The sequence below is a fragment of the Coregonus clupeaformis genome, chromosome 4 (genome assembly GCF_020615455.1).
Source record: "Coregonus clupeaformis isolate EN_2021a chromosome 4, ASM2061545v1, whole genome shotgun sequence".
Taxonomy (NCBI): Eukaryota; Metazoa; Chordata; class Actinopteri; order Salmoniformes; family Salmonidae; genus Coregonus; species Coregonus clupeaformis.
In genome coordinates this window covers 17803159-17819350 of record NC_059195.1, presented here as the reverse complement: position 1 = coordinate 17819350, position 16192 = coordinate 17803159, and the positions used below count along the sequence as shown (strand labels likewise).

At 44.1% G+C, this 16192-nt stretch overlaps 1 protein-coding gene across 2 annotated transcripts; it reads left to right on the top strand.

Annotated features, from left to right (window-relative positions):
- Positions 1 to 2430: 2430 nt before the first annotated feature.
- On the top strand, positions 2431 to 15309 carry galnt3 (UDP-N-acetyl-alpha-D-galactosamine:polypeptide N-acetylgalactosaminyltransferase 3 (GalNAc-T3)). 2 transcript variants are annotated; one of them, XM_041864882.2, is made up of 11 exons: positions 2431 to 2645; positions 2986 to 3566; positions 6579 to 6751; positions 9404 to 9553; positions 9925 to 10159; positions 10329 to 10446; positions 10613 to 10813; positions 13593 to 13724; positions 13937 to 14038; positions 14154 to 14306; positions 14512 to 15309. In XM_041864882.2, exons 2-11 carry the CDS (start codon positions 3067 to 3069, stop codon positions 14623 to 14625), a joined length of 1878 nt encoding a protein of 625 aa, XP_041720816.2. In that variant the 5' UTR covers positions 2431 to 2645; positions 2986 to 3066; the 3' UTR covers positions 14626 to 15309. The 2 variants fall into 2 exon arrangements, with proteins under 2 accessions (XP_041720816.2, XP_045066287.1); XM_045210352.1 differs by having other exon boundaries at positions 2431 to 3566.
- The last annotated feature ends 883 nt before the right edge of the window (positions 15310 to 16192 follow it).

Sequence of the window (16192 nt, the reverse complement as noted above, 5' to 3'; positions counted from 1 at the left end):
GATCATCCTTGAGATGTTTATACAACTTGATTGGACTCCACCTGTGGTAAATTCAGTTGATTGGACATGATTTGGAAAGGCACACACCTGTCTATATAAGGTCCCACAGTTGACAGTGCATGTCAGAGCAAAAACCAAAGCCATGAGGTCGACGGAATTGTTGTAGAGCTCTGAGACAGGATTGTGTCAAGGCACAGATCTGGGGAAGGGTACAAAAACATTTCTGTAGCATTGAAGGTCCCCAAAAACACAGTGGCCTCCCTCATTCTTAAATGGAAGAAGTTTGGAACCACCAAGACTCTTCCTAGAGCTGGCCAAACTGAACAATCGGGGGAGAAGGGCCTTGGTCAGGGAGTTGACCAAGAACCCGATGGTCACTCTGACAGAGCTTCAGAGTTCCTCTGTGGAGATGGGAGAACCTTTCAGGACAACCATCTCTGCAGCACTCCACCAATCAGGCCTTTATGGTAGAGGGGCCAGACGGAAGCCACTCCTCAGTAAAAGGCACATGACAGCCCGCTTGGAGTTTGCCAAAAGGCACCTAAAGGACTCTCAGACCATGAGAAACAAGATTCTCTGGTCTGATGAAACCAAGATTGAACTCTTTGGCCTGAATGCCAAGTGGCACGTTTGGAGGAAACCTGGCACAATCCCTATGGTGAAGCATGGCGGTGGCAGCATCAGGCTGTGGGGATGTATTTCAGCGGCAGGGACTGGGAGACTAGTCAGGATCGAGGGAAAGATGAACGGAGCAAAGTACAGAGCGATCCTTGATGAAAACCTGCTCCAGAGCGCTCAGGATCACCTTCCAGCAGGACAAGGACCCTAAGCACACAGCCAAGACAACATTCTCTGAATGTCCTTGAGTGGCCCAGCCAGAGCCCGGACTTGAACCCGATCGAACATCTCTGGAGAGACCTGAAAATAGCTGTGCAGCGACACTCCCCATCCAACTTGACAGAGCTTGAGAGGATCTGCAGAGAAGAATGGGAGAAACTCCCCAAATACAGGTGTGCCAAGCTTGTAGCCTCATACCCAAGAAGACTTGAGACTGTAATCGCTGCTGAAGGTGCTTCAACAAAGTACTAAGTAAAGGGTCTGAATATTTATTTAAATGTGATATTTCCGTTTTTTATGTTTAATACATTTGCAAAAAATTCTAAACCTGTTTTTGCTTTGACATTATGGGGTATTGTGTGTAGATTTAATCAATTCTAAAATATGGCTGTAACAAATTGTGGAAAAAGTCAAGTGGTCTGAATACTTTCCGAATGCACTTTATTCGCATAAACTATTCGCCTATTTCAACTATGATATATAAGAGACCGACTACTCCTGCATATGAAAAAGTCACTTCCACAACTCGGTGCGATTGTGATGTGTAGGCTAAGTACCAAGAAGGAGAGGAGAACAGTCATGGTGAATTGTGTCCCACGTTGATCCTACTTGAAAAGACTCCTACTGCGCACCGGAGTATTCCTCCTCCGAATGGCTACGGTGTCCACGTCTTATCTTTACGCCCTCAAGCATCGAACACTTTATGAATACCGTCTGCCAGGGGTGACTTGGCAAACAGGAATATGTTGGGATATGTCTCAGAGAGTCCAACATATTCGGTGAGTGGCAGATGTTCACTCATTCCTTTTCGTAAGCCTTGAGATACAAATTCAAGGTTGGACTTTGATTCTATTGTAAACCGTAACATTAAACGTATTTGCCTGTCGTGTAATTCTCTTTACCATCTGACAAGTTCTATAGCTTTCTTAGACAAGCCTACTGTAGGATACTTTGTAACAGATGCGCAATTCTGATAAACAGTTCGAGTTCTTATTGTATTAGGCCTACTATAAATCAGCACTTGTACATAATCTAACACAGCTCATGCCCGATTTTGATCTTTAAAAAAAAAGTTTGTCCTCACTTATTTCTGCAGTGTAGGCTATTGGCTAACCCGTATTCTGTAAGCGACCCGTTATTTTTCTAGCCTGATTGGATGCAGTGCCTATGAGAGCGGTATAGGATATGTTCCTCCGCTATTTGTAACCCAGCAACAGTCTCAATGAATGGCTGGCTGAACAAATCCATTATTTTAAGAATTGACACCATTATTAGATCAGACGTATCCCGCGGTGTAGACTATTTCCAATACTGCCTGAGACAATTACTTTGCAAGAGAACACTTTTTAATTTATTTAACCAAACGGGGCACAGCGAGGTATAGCTTTGTAGCTGAAGTAAATCAAAGTGACTTTTGCAACTGACACAAATAGACTCATAGTTCATGCGCCAAATGACACATTCATAATTTTTAAGCCGCTGTTTTGCAATGTTTCACTAATGTAACAAATGGCATGACTGTAGGGCTTTGACACAGGGAGATCCTCTCTACGCACGCGTGCCAAATATGATGGTTCCACCCTCTACCTGAAAGGAGCGCACCTGGATCCAACGAGACGGAAGTAGTTTGCAGAGATTGAGAAACGCTGCAGAACTGTGATGACTGTAGTCTTTTTGGGCAACAATTACTCTGGAATTCCACATATTTTGAAGAGGATTTTCTTTTCGCGATATGCTCGACATAATCTGATGGACTTTTTAATCGATAATTTGGAGTGCATTTCCAATCCTTTTTTTGTAACGTCCTCGTAAGTCATCGTTTTCCCGAAAGGAACGTGAAACTGCAGTACCATGACAAGAACATGTTTATAGGATCCTGATCTATCCTATCATTTAGTAGACTGCTGTACAGTAGAACGTTCTCCAACTCTTTTGTTGAACAGTAGGTTGTGGAGCAAAACAATCAATATTGTTACATTCCTGCTTGTGGATGGTCATAATTAAAAGTGACATGGCATGTAACAGTTCAGTATGTTCTCAGCTTTGAAGAAATACGTGTTTTCCATTCATGCAAGACTGAGTTTTGTGATCCTGCTTTTTGCCTCTGTGACAAATGTGTCAAATAAACATTCTTTCTTACTTTTTAAGGTTACCTCCTCTGGTGGTGCAACTGACTGTGTTAGGTGAAGTGCTGTCTCAAAGCTATCTACCCCACACATCTCCAGAAGAATGAGTGGTCTCCGCAGAGTTCTCGGAAGGCGATTACACCCTTTAAAACTGGTGATAGTGGCCCTTATTTTTGTCACATTTCTGTTCCTAATACAACGTGAGGTAGTAAGCCAAAGTCCCTCCCAAGAAGAGCCCTGGCTGAAGGAGATGTCTGTCAAACGGGATGCCGTGCTGGGCATGGTGATGGGGGCCGTTAATAACTTTAGGGATGCCATGCCAAAGATGCAGATCAAAGCCCCAGTGCGTCAGCAGGAAAATGCAGGGGACTTCTCCTGTTTGCCAGGGACCTACACGGCTGCTGAGCTGAGGCCAGCTCTGGAGCGTCCACCTCAGGACCCCAACAGCCCCGGGGCCTCTGGGAAGCCCTTTCACACGGATAAACTGAGCCCTGCTGAACAGAAGGAGAAGGACCGGGGAGAGGAGAAGCACTGCTTTAACCTCTACGCCAGCGACCGCATTTCTCTCAGCCGTGACCTGGGTCCTGACACCAGACCACCAGAGTATGTTATCTCTCAATAATAAACTGGCCATTTTTATGCTCTTATGGTAGCTGTCACAGTTGTTTCCATATACATGCTCTAAAATCAGTGGTGGAAAAAGTACCCAATTATCATACTTGAGTAAAAGTAAAGATACTTTTACTTGAGTCATTTTCTATTAAGGTAAGTCACCCAGTAAAATACTACTTGACTAAAAGTATCTGGTTTTAAATGTACAGTGGTGGAAAAAGTACTCAATTGTCATACTTCAGTAAAAGTACAAAGGAAAAGTAAATGCTATATATATATATATATATATATATATATATATCAAATTCCTTATATTAAGCAAACCAAATGCCACTATTTTAAAATATTTTTTTTCGGACAGACGGGCACAATCAGATATAATTTACAAACGCAGTATTTGTGTTTAGTGAGTCCACCAGGTCAGAGGCAGTAGGGAGGACAAGGTGTTATATTTATAGGTGGGTGAATTGGACCATAATTATGTCCTGCCTGAGCATTAGAACTGTAAAAAGTACTTTTTGGTGTCAGGGAAAAACGTATGGGAGTAAAAAGTACATATTTTCTTTAGTAATGTAGTGAAGTAAAAGCTGTCAAATATAAATACCCCACAAAAACTACTTTAGTAGTACTTCAAAGTATTTTTTACTTAAGTACTTTACCCCACTGTCTAAAATGTATTGTCGCAGTGCTATTTGTTTCGGTTTAAACCAACGTAGTCATGTAAAAATGTAGAGTCAATCTTGGGGTCTGTGGCCCTGTTTATGATAATTCTATCATTATAGGGTATCTTGTAAAACATCCTAATATGAAGCCAACATCTCAAGTGGAGTTTCTCCTCATCACATACAGTGAGGGGAAAAAAGTATTTGATCCCCTGCTGATTTTGTACGTTTGCCCACTGACAAATAAATGATCAGTCTATAATTTTAATGGTAGGTTTATTTGAACAGTGAGAGACAGAATAACAACAAAAAAATCCAGAAAAACACATGTCAAAAATGTTATAAATTGATTTGCATTTTAATAAGGGAAATAAGTATTTGACCCCCTCTCAATCAGAAAGATGTCTGGCTCCCAGGTGTCTTTTATACAGGTAACGAGCTGAGATTAGGAGCACACTCTTAAAGGGAGTGCTCCTAATCTCAGTTTGTTACCTGTATAAAAGAAACCTGTCCACAGAAGCAATCAATCAGATTCCAAACTCTCCACCATGGCCAAGACCAAAGAGCTCTCCAAGGATGTCAGGGACAAGATTGTAGACCTACACAAGGCTGGAATGGGCTACAAGACCATCGCCAAGCAGCTTGGTGAGAAGGTGACAACAGTTGGTGCGATTATTCGCAAATGGAAGAAACACAAAATAACTGTCAATCTCCCTCGGCCTGGGGCTCCATGCAAGATCTCACTTCGTGGAGTTTCAATGATAATGAGAACGGTGAGGAATCAGCCCAGAACTACACGGGAGGATCTTGTCAATGATCTCAAGGCAGCTGGGACCATAGTCACCAAGAAAACAATTGGTAACACACTACGCCGTGAAGGACTGAAATCCTGCAGCGCCCGCAAGGTCCCCCTGCTCAAGAAAGCACATATACAGGCCCGTCTGAAGTTTGCCAATGAACATCTGAATGATTCAGAGGAGAACTGGGTGAAAGTGTTGTGGTCAGATGAGACCAAAATCGAGCTCTTTGGCATCAACTCAACTCGCCGTGTTTGGAGGAGGAGGAATGCTGCCTATGACCCCGAGAACACCATCCCCACCGTCAAACATGGAGGTGGAAACATTATGCTTTGGGGGTGTTTTTCTGCTAAGGGGACAGGACAACTTCACCGCATCAAAGGGACGATGGACGGGGCCTTGTACCGTCAAATCTTGGGTAAGAACCTCCTTCCCTCAGCCAGGGCATTGAAAATGGGTCGTGGATGGGTATTCCAGCATGACAATGACCCAAAACACATGGCCAAGGCAACAAAGGAGTGGCTCAAGAAGAAGCACTTTAAGGTCCTGGAGTGGCCTAGCCAGTCGCCAGACCTTAATTCCATAGAAAATCTGTGGAGGGAGCTGAAGGTTCGAGTTGCCAAACGTCAGCCTCAACCTTAATGACTTGGAGAAGATCTGCAAAGAGGAGTGGCACAAAATCCCTCCTGAGATGTGTGCAAACCTGGTGGCCAACTACAAGAAACGTCTGACCTTTGTGATTGCCAACAAGGGTTTTGCCACCAAGTACTAAGTCATGTTTTGCAGAGGGGTCAAATACTTATTTCCCTCATTAAAATGCAAATCAATTTATAACATTTTTGACATGCGTTGTTCTGGATTTTTTTGTTGTTATTCTGTCTCTCACTGTTCAAATAAACCTACCATAAAAATTATAGACTGATCATTTCTTTGTCAGTGGGCAAACGTACAAAATCAGCAGGGGATCAAATACTTTTTTCCCTCACTGTAGCAGCACCATCTGGTGGTGTTCAATAGAACAGTTTCTCTGTACAGGGATTCAGTGTCCGTATACTTTTATTTCTTGTCTCAGTGGCTCAATATGAAACCAAAGTCACATACTGAATGACCACAGAAGGAAGGAGATAACAACATTATATAATGTGTCTCCAACAGAAATTACGGTTTTAACTCAAACAAGTCTTTGATATTTTCTTGAGTTATTGAGGAAAATTTCACTCTAACCACAGGCTGAGTTTTTCTGTCTGAAACATTGTTTCAGCATGTGTGCCCAGTAAATGTGTCTGGGTCAAGAAAAAGTGGAGTTTTGTTTGGCTAATTAAACAAGTCTGTCCATTTTCCTATTATTTTTATTGGGGTAATTTACACAGATTCAGACTGTCTGATGCGGTTGGCATTTCAAAGGGAGTCCCACATCCCAATGAAACAACTGAAACAGACACCCCTTTAGGGGAAGACTTCAGATGTTTCAACCACAGTCCTGCACTGAAAGGCCTCTCGGGGACCCAAAAAGACACTACATGTTTCTTAATGCTCTTTTGCAGATGTATCGAGCAAACGTTCAAGCGGTGTCCCCCCTTGCTGACCACCAGCGTGATCATTGTGTTTCACAACGAAGGCTGGAGCACTCTGCTGAGGACGGTGTACAGCGTCCTCCACACCTCCCCTGCCATCTTCCTGAAGGAGATCATCCTGGTGGATGATGCCAGTGTGGACGGTAAGGAACTAACTGGCCAGCCAGGCAGACGGCAGGACCACCCTGATTTCACTTGGAATTGATTTCAGTCAGTCAGCCTACTGGGCGGCCCGCTGGTGCCATGAAATGTGCAGGCTGGAACCCCAGCTTCTTGTGAAGGGGGTTACAGCAGGAAGCAGCGCTGCTAGTGAATACTTTCCTAAGAGGGGCTAGCTAGTACGTGGTGGTGTGGAGAAATGTGTCTGTTTTCTCTTGTAAACAGGCCCCAGGCTGAGGGAAACGAGGCTGAGGGTAAAAAGATGAGGGAGCAGGGAATGCAGCCCAACTGAGTGACACTCAAAACCCTCTGTCATTTGTTGGGAATAGCCTGCTATTAGACGTCTGTACTAAAGCTATTTCCCTGGCCCAATAGGATAGGCTAGGAACTGGTCAGGCAAACTTGGCAGCTAGCCATGGTCTCTGTCAAATCAAATGAAATCAAATGTTATTTGCCACATGCGCCGAATACAACAGGTGTAGACATTACAGTGAAATGCTTACTTACAAGCCCTTAACCAACAATGCAGTTTTTTAAAGAAAAATGTAAAATAAAGTGTTAATACAAAAATAAAAAGCAAATACAGTGAGGGGAAAAAAGTATTTGATCCGCTGCTGATTTTGTACGTTTTCCCACTGACAAAGAAATGATCAGTCTATAATTTTAATGATAGGTTTATTTGAACAGTGAGAGACAGAATAACAACAAAAAAATCCAGAAAAACGCATGTCAAAAATGTTATGAATTGATTTGCATTTTAATGAGGGAAATAAGTATTTGACCCCCTCTCAATCAGAAAGATTTCTGGCTCCCACATGTCTTTTATACAAGTAACGAGCTGAGATTAGGAGCACACTCTTAAAGGGAGTGCTCCTAATCTCAGTTTGTTACCTGTATAAAAGACACCTGTCCACAGAAGCAATCAATCAGATTCCAAACTCTCCACCATGGCCAAGACCAAAGAGCTCTCCAAGGATGTCAGGGACAAGATTGTAGACCTACACAAGGCTGGAATGGGCTACAAGACCATCGACCAAAAGAACTGTCAATCTCCCTCGGCCTGGGGCTCCATGCAAGATCTCACCTCGTGGAGTTGCAATGATCATGAGAACGGTGAGGAATCAGCCCAGAACTACACGGGAGGATCTTGTCAATGATCTCAAGGCAACTGGGACCATAGTCACCAAGAAAACAATTGGTAACACACTACGCCGTGAAGGACTGAAATCCTGCAGCGCCCGCAAGGTCCCCCTGCTCAAGAAAGCACATATACAGGCCCGTCTGAAGTTTGCCAATGAACATCTGAATGATTCAGAGGAGAACTGAGTGAAAGTGTTGTGGTCAGATGAGACCAAAATCGAGCTCTTTGGCATCAACTCAACTCACCGTGTTTGGAGGAGGAGGAATGCTGCCTATGACCCCAAGAACACCATCCCCACCGTCAAACATGGAGGTGGAAACATTATGCTTTGGGGGTGTTTTTCTGCTAAGGGGACAGGACAACTTCACCGCATCAAAGGGACGATGGACGGGGCCATGTACCGTCAAATCTTGGGTGAGAACCTCCTTCCCTCAGCCAGGGCATTGAAAATGGGTCGTGGATGGGTATTCCAGCATGACAATGACCCAAAACACACGGCCAAGGCAACAAAGGAGTGGCTCAAGAAGAAGCACATTAAGGTCCTGGAGTGGCCTAGCCAGTCTCCAGACCTTAATCCCATAGAAAATCTGTGGAGTGAGCTGAAGCTTTGACTTGCCAAACGTCAGCCTCGAAACCTTAATGACTTGGAGAAGATCTGGGACAAAATCCCTCCTCAGATGTGTGCAAACCTGGTGGCCAACTACAAGAAACATCTGACCTCTGTGATTGCCAACAAGGGTTTTGCCACCAAGTACTAAGTCATGTTTTGCAGAGGGGTCAAATACTTATTTCCCTCATTTAAATTGCAAATCAATTCATAACATTTTTGACATGCATTTTTCTGTATTATTGTGTTGTTATTCTGTCTATCACTGTTTAAATAATGATATAGACTGATCATGTCTTTGTCAGTGGGCAAACGTACAAAATCAGCAGGGGATCAAATACTTTTTTCCCTCACTGTAGCTAAAGAGCAGCAGTAAAATAAAATAGCAGTAGGGAGGCTATATACAGGGGGGTACCGGTGCAGAGTCAATGTGCGGGGGCACTGGCTAGTCGAGGTAATTGAGGTCATATGTACATGTGGGTAGAGTTAAAGTGACTATGCATAAATAATTAACAGAGTAGCAGCAGCGTAAAAAGATGGGGTGGGGGGGCAGTGCAAATAGTCCGGGTAGCCATGATTAGCTGTTCAGGAGTCTTATGGCTTGGGGGTAGAAGCTGTTGAGAAGCCTTTTGGACCTAGACTTGGCGCTCCGGTACCGCTTGCCGTGCGGTAGCAGAGAGAACAGTCTATGACTAGGGTGGCTTGAGTCTTTGACTGGCTGTCTGTCTGTGTTGAAGGGGCCAAGCTCAGGTAGAGGCCAACTCTCCCAGAAACAGTGTCACTGAGGCAGGAATTTGAGCAAAATATGTTACAAGATCCATCTACTGTATCTTTACTGTCCGTTATAGATCTGCAGTTCCAATGCTATGGGCTCATTTCCTTTCACAGACGCCTTGAAAGAGGAGTTGGATGAGTATTTGAAGCGGCTACACATCGTGCGCGTGGTGCGTCAGCGGGAGAGAAAGGGCCTGATCACCGCTCGGCTACTGGGAGCCTCGGTGGCCACCGGAGACATCCTCACTTTCCTCGATGCTCACTGTTAGTACACGTACACCCACACCCCAGTACAGACGTCAAACAACTGAGTCATCAGGCTGGAACAACCAGAACAGCTCTGCCTTTTAGACACACCTGTTTATTTATCCACCTACACCCCAGAATACTAGCACCATGCATATGCTGTTTAGGGCATGGCAGGAAAACCACAAAACATTATTAGTATTGGAATGTAACATATCTTCGGGTAGGCTGCTTCCGGTTGGCCAGGGAAAATATCAAATTAGTGTTAAATGTAGTTGTTTTTACACAACAGCCTTCTATGTTCCTTGCCAATGTAGTATTTCACATTTAAAATGCTATGTTATTTAGTGGTTGTATTTTATGTCTGGTGGTGAATGCGTATCCAACAGGTGAATGCTTCAATGGCTGGCTGGAGCCTCTACTGGCCAGGATAGCAGAGAACTACACTGCGGTAGTAAGTCCTGACATCACTACCATTGACCTCAACACCTTTGAGTTTATGAAGCCCTCGCCGTACGGGCAGAACCACAACCGTGGTAACTTCGACTGGGGCCTGTCCTTCGGCTGGGAGAGTCTACCGGACCACGAAAAACAACGGAGGAAGGATGAGACCTATCCTATCAAGTGAGAAGAACTATGTGAATGATTGAATGCCTATTTTCAGGAGGAAATGCTGGCATGCCAAACACCTCTGTCTATATTCCTTGATAGCTGGTTATGAATTGTTTATTTTTTTAACTGAGTGTAAAACATATCTGGACCCTCCATTCAGTGGATATCTTTTACCTCACAGGACACCAACTTTTGCTGGGGGACTCTTCTCAATCTCCAAGGACTACTTCTATCTCATCGGAAGCTATGATGAACAAATGGAAATCTGGGGCGGAGAGAATATTGAAATGTCTTTCAGAGTATGAGCTGATTCACTTGGCTTTCTAGTTAGAAAACTTGTATTAGTGCCATCGCTGCTATTGTTTGTGATTCATTCTCTATCTTTGTATTGTGCGGTAGAACCGAACCAACCGGTTACCAAGTATGACTAACAGTATTGGGTGTGTTGCCTCTGTCTGCCTGTAGGTGTGGCAGTGTGGGGGTCAGCTAGAAATCATCCCTTGCTCCATCGTGGGTCACGTGTTCCGCACAAAGAGCCCCCACACCTTCCCCAAGGGCACCCAGGTGATCGCACGTAACCAGGTGCGGCTGGCCGAGGTTTGGATGGACGACTACAAGGAAATCTTCTACCGACGCAACCAGCAAGCCGCCCAGCTGGCCAAAGACGTATGTGGTATTTTGGAGTGACATTGTTGTACGTTTAAACCCAGCTAGGCAGGTTGATATCCCAAGAAATAGGACCGGAGTTCTAAAACAGTTAATCTGTTCCCTAAAGTAATGTTTTAACAGTAGCAGTTTGCTCTGGAATGTTTGCCCTCCACTATATCTCACATGGACATATGAATGTTCTCATTCTGACTGCAGACTACTTGTTACCCCCCTCGTAGGACAAGTTTGGGCAGCCACACACTGGGCCTGGGCCCAGGCTGTCTGTTGGTTATGTATAGCCTGGACAAAGTCTGATCACAGTTGAATGTGCAAACACATTCTCCTGAGGGGAACATACATTTTGAGGTCCCTAGTACAGTGGGGGAAAAAAGTATTTAGTCAGCCACCAATTGTGCAAGTTCTCCCACTTAAAAAGATGAGCGAGGCCTGTAATTTTCATCATAGGTACACGTCAACTATGACAGACAAATTGAGAAAAAATGTTCCAGAAAATCACATTGTAGGATTTTTAATGAATTTATTTGCAAATTATGGTGGAAAACAAGTATTTGGTCACCTACAAACAAGCAAGATTTCTGGCTCTCACAGACCTGTAACTTCTTCTTTAAGAGGCTCCTCTGTCCTCCACTCGTTACCTGTATTAATGGCACCTGTTTGAACTTGTTATCAGTATAAAAGACACCTGTCCAGAACCTCAAACAGTCACACTCCAAACTCCACTATGGCCACGACCAAAGAGCTGTCAAAGGACACCAGAAACAAAATTGTAGACCTGCACCAGGCTGGGAAGACTGAATCTGCAATAGGTAAGCAGCTTGGTTTGAAGAAATCAACTGTGGGAGCAATTATTAGGAAATGGAAGACATACAAGACCACTGATAATCTCCCTCGATCTGGGCTCCACGCAAGATCTCACCCCGTGGGGTCAAAATGATCACAAGAACGGTGAGCAAAAATCCCAGAACCACACGGGGGGACCTAGTGAATGACCTGCAGAGAGCTGGGACCAAAGTAACAAAGCCTACCATCAGTAACACACTACGCCGCCAGGGACTCAAATCCTGCAGTGCAAGACATGTCCCCCAGCTTAAGCCAGTACATGTCCAGGCCCGTCTGAAGTTTGCTAGAGTGCATTTGGATGATCTAGAAGAGGATTGGGAGAATGTCATATGGTCAAATGAAACCAAAATATAACTTTTTGGTAAAAACTCAACTCGTCGTGTTTGGAGGACAAAGAATGCTGAGTTGCATCCAAAGAACACCATACCTACTGTGAAGCATGGGGGTGGAAACATCATGCTTTGGGGCTGTTTTTCTGCAAAGGGACCAGGACGACTGATCCGTGTAAAGGAAAGAATGAATGGGGCCATGTATCGTGAGATTTTGAGTGAAAACCTCCTTCCATCAGCAAGGGCATTGAAGATGAAACGTGGCTGGGTCTTTCAGCATGACAATGATCCCAAACACACCGCCCGGGAAACGAAGGAGTGGCTTCATAAGAAGCATTTCAAGGTCCTGGAGTGGCCTAGCCAGTCTCCAGATCTCAACCCCATAGAAAATCTTTGGAGGGAGTTGAAAGTCCGTGTTGCCCAGCGACAGCCCCAAAACATCACTGCTCTAGAGGAGATCTGCATGGAGGAATGGGCCAAAATACCAGCAACAGTGTGTGTGAACCTTGTGAAGACTTACAGAAAACGTTTGACCTGTGTCATTGCCAACAAAGGGTATATAACAAAGTATTGAGAAACTTTTGTTATTGACCAAATACTTATTTTCCACCATAATTTGCAAATAAATTCATAAAAAATCCTACAATGTGATTTTCTGGATTTTTTTCTTTCTAATTTTGTCTGTCATAGTTGACGTGTACCTATGATGAAAATTACAGGCCTCTCATCTTTTTAAGTGGGAGAACTTGCACAATTGGCGGCTGACTAAATACTTTTTTTCCCCACTGTATGTACCGTAGAACTATGCCACAATGTGAAATAAGTACAAATGAATAGTATCCTTTTGAGGAAAACCTTCTGCCAGGCTCGAGGCTATTAGGCAGGAAGGGAAGCCCTTTGGAGGCAGCAGTCTGCTACATGACATAGATTTGTAGTGCTGCTGCATCTCAACAGATAACAGGTTTTATCATCTCCATGTCATAAACAGTTCCCCTCAGGCCATGTGTAGTTACGTACCTCAGAGTGAACCAGGCCAAGAGGCCTCTCCTGCTGCCTTCAAACAGCCCCTGTGTCTTTAACAGCTTCAAGGAGCACAGCTACAGTTGTTATCAGCACACTGCTGTTTACAGCATCCGCGTCATTATCTCTCTCAAATGCTCTCATTACTGAATACCTGCCTGGAGAAGCTCTCTGATCCTTGAAATACTCTGCGTTTGTACTGGCAATCGGTGAACCAATGACTGAGCAATGGCTGCATGCATTCTTTTGAAATGTTGATTGCATTAATTAATTTAAATGAAGTAAAGAGGAAAAAGTCAGACATTTCTGGACTAGAGGGTTCATAATTTGCTATGGTATTTCAGCTCGGTTGTCTTGAAAATGTTTGTGTGTGCCAATTACTTGAAACGGGATCGGGCAGACTGAAACTCTGTCATACATTGTGCTGTCTTCGAGCTGTCACCCATCAACCACGGAGCTCCAGCACTAGACGGGCTGTTAGGAAGTGGTAATGGAGTCTTTCCTCCCAGTTCAAAGCCTGGGCAGTGTGAGTAATGAGGAAAGTTCCTCCCCTCTTTAATGGCTGCTGCCTGGAATTGTTTTCACAGAGGGCCTTCGGAGACGTCGGGCGGCGCGTGGACCTCCGGGAGCGGCTGCAGTGCAAGAGCTTCTCCTGGTATTTGAAAAACGTGTATCCAGAGGTCTTCATGCCCGATCTCAACCCGCTCCACTTTGGCTCGGTAAGCCCCCACGTCCCCCCTCTCCCGGGCTCTTTCCAGACCACAGAGAGCTGTGTCTGGCCACAGCGGGTTTCCACTTAGCATCTCCAGAGGGCTCAGAGGAGGGCTCCAGGCTAGGCCAGGGGAGAGAGCAGCTCCACACTATCTGAGGTGGCTGGGCTTGTTTGAACAGTTTGTGTGTCTTACTGAAATCCCTTTCCTTGTGCCTCCAGGTGAAGAATGTAGGTAAAGATTTGTGTCTGGATGCAGGGGAGAACAACGAGGGAGGGAAATCGCTGATCTTGTATCCATGCCACGGCCTCGGAGGAAACCAGGTCAGAGGGAAGGGAAGGAAGGGACTGAGTTCAGTCATGAAGGAAATACTAAGTACTTTCTCTGTCACTTTCAAAATCAGAAGGATTACTTCTGGTGTTCTTTGTGATCCATCAGTATTTTGAGTACTCGACCCGTCACGAGATCCGGCACAACATTCAGAAGGAGCTGTGTTTGCATGGGACGGATGGAGCCGTGAAGCTGGAAGACTGCCAGTATAAAGGCCGCAGCACATTTGTAGGAGCAGAACAGAAGTGGGAGTTAAGGGAGGTGAGACCAAATACCCACATCTCTATTCTAATGGGCTCAGTCAAGATTTCTTCTTGAAATCTTGGGGTTCATCCATTATGTTACTGTTCATTATTACCTAATTGTTTGCCTGGTTCTCTTGCATTATCTTCACCATAGAAGTGGATGTCAGTTATTTCCTACTGAGGATGTTAGTGACTAATCTGTGTGTCTCCTCTCTGTGTAGAACCAGTTATTCTACATCCCAGGATGGAACCTGTGTCTGAGTGCTCGTCATGAGCACCCCTCCTTGGTGGCCTGTAACCCCTCAGACAGATACCAGCTGTGGCTCTTCATCTGAGGGCAGGACACACATCGTCCTCGGCAATAGTGGACGATGTGTGCCTTGGTATTCTAGGACCGTTAGAAGAAGTAGCAATTGGCGTACACTTTTACATTTTATTATCAAGTAGAATTTTAATTTATTTTTATACGTAGAAGAACTGCTGCTGGAAAGTTTGGGATTTTGAGGAGAACATGTGACCTCGGGAAGGAAGCATTCAAACATACTGAAGACTTAAGTTTGTTTTTCTCTCGTTCCTTTTTTAGTCATGATTTGGGTAAAGGAATTGTTTTTCTTCTGTCATTCAAGCCAACCTCTGTCTGTAGATTGACTGCGGTAGCTGGGACTGTGTAGACACTTTGGATGGACACTAAATGAAGAGATATTTCTTTGAAGAATACCACGTTTTTCTTTTAGTGTGTACTTTGGAGGGAAATCAACATTACATTTTATTTAATTACAAAGGCTTGTTCTTTATTGCCCACACTGAATAATGTATTAATATATATATGTGAAAACCAACAACAAAATGGACTCTGAAACAATGCAATAGTGCACTTGCCTCTTGCACAAACTGAATAACTCTGATGTTATGCACCAAAGACTAATCAAGGGTTTATTTTCTATTAAAGACATGCTCCAGAACTTTGGCAACTAGTTAGTATTTTTTAAACCTTCCGCTTTGGGCTGGATGCATAATCTATGAGCAGAATTACTGTTTTACCTCAATTAGCCACGAAATCCCTAGTTTGAAAGCGACTGTTTACTGGAAGCTGTGTAGTGCCATTTTCCCTACATTTTCCCCCACGTGTGCCAGCCCCCTAGCAATTCGAGTTCCAGCAGCGCCATTTCCCCTACATTTTCCCCACATTTTCCCCCACGTGGGCCAGCCCCCTAGCAATTCTAGTTCCAGCTAATGAGGTTCAGCCCCTCGCCATTTGAGTGACAGCTAGCAAGATGCGCACACACAGCAGAGAAATTATGTGGCGCACATATGTAATGTATGCAATTTTCGGGGACCAATTTTGGCTAGTAAGCTCTACTTTCAGAACTACTTGCTAAAAAGTATACGGGAGAATCTCTTTAAAATAAATATGTTTATATTATAGGTTATTCAATATCTACCACTACTGCATCTTTTTATTATTCAAAGTATTCTATCAGATGTGACAGGAAAACATTAGATATGCATCCTCCATTACCACCGCTAGAGGGTCTGATTCCCCTCTTACCCAGCTGGTTTTCCTCACAAGCAGATTGAGAATGATCTCTATGCGTTGCCAATACAGTGCCTCTGGTTATTTTATGTATATACTTTATAAACAGCTAATTCTGATGAAATATGAAGTGTCCAAAGTGGCATTTTAACCAGGGGCTTGAGTCATGTGGTACTGTTTTATTTGGCACCCCTAATTCATAATCATCAGGTATTTGCAAGATAATTTTCTTTTGCTTTTCCATATTGCTTGGATGGGGCGTTCAGAGGTGTTTTACGGTTTTAATCATAAGTATACAGTTTACCTTTCTAAGACTGGCATCAGAACTTTAACAGCATAGCATTTTTTAACACCATTCCACAGTCACA

What these genes read in the sequence shown, in the direction of transcription:
- galnt3 (XM_041864882.2), top strand. Translation starts at nt 3,067, where the DNA reads ATGAGTGGTCTCCGCAGAGTTCTCGGAAGGCGATTACACCCTTTAAAA. An exon ending in GGATGATGCCAGTGTGGACG is followed by an intron (nt 6,752 to 9,403) that starts GTAAGGAACTAA and finishes TTCCTTTCACAG; the next exon opens with ACGCCTTGAAAGAGGAGTTG. An exon ending in ATATTGAAATGTCTTTCAGA is followed by an intron (nt 10,447 to 10,612) that starts GTATGAGCTGAT and finishes GTCTGCCTGTAG; the next exon opens with GTGTGGCAGTGTGGGGGTCA.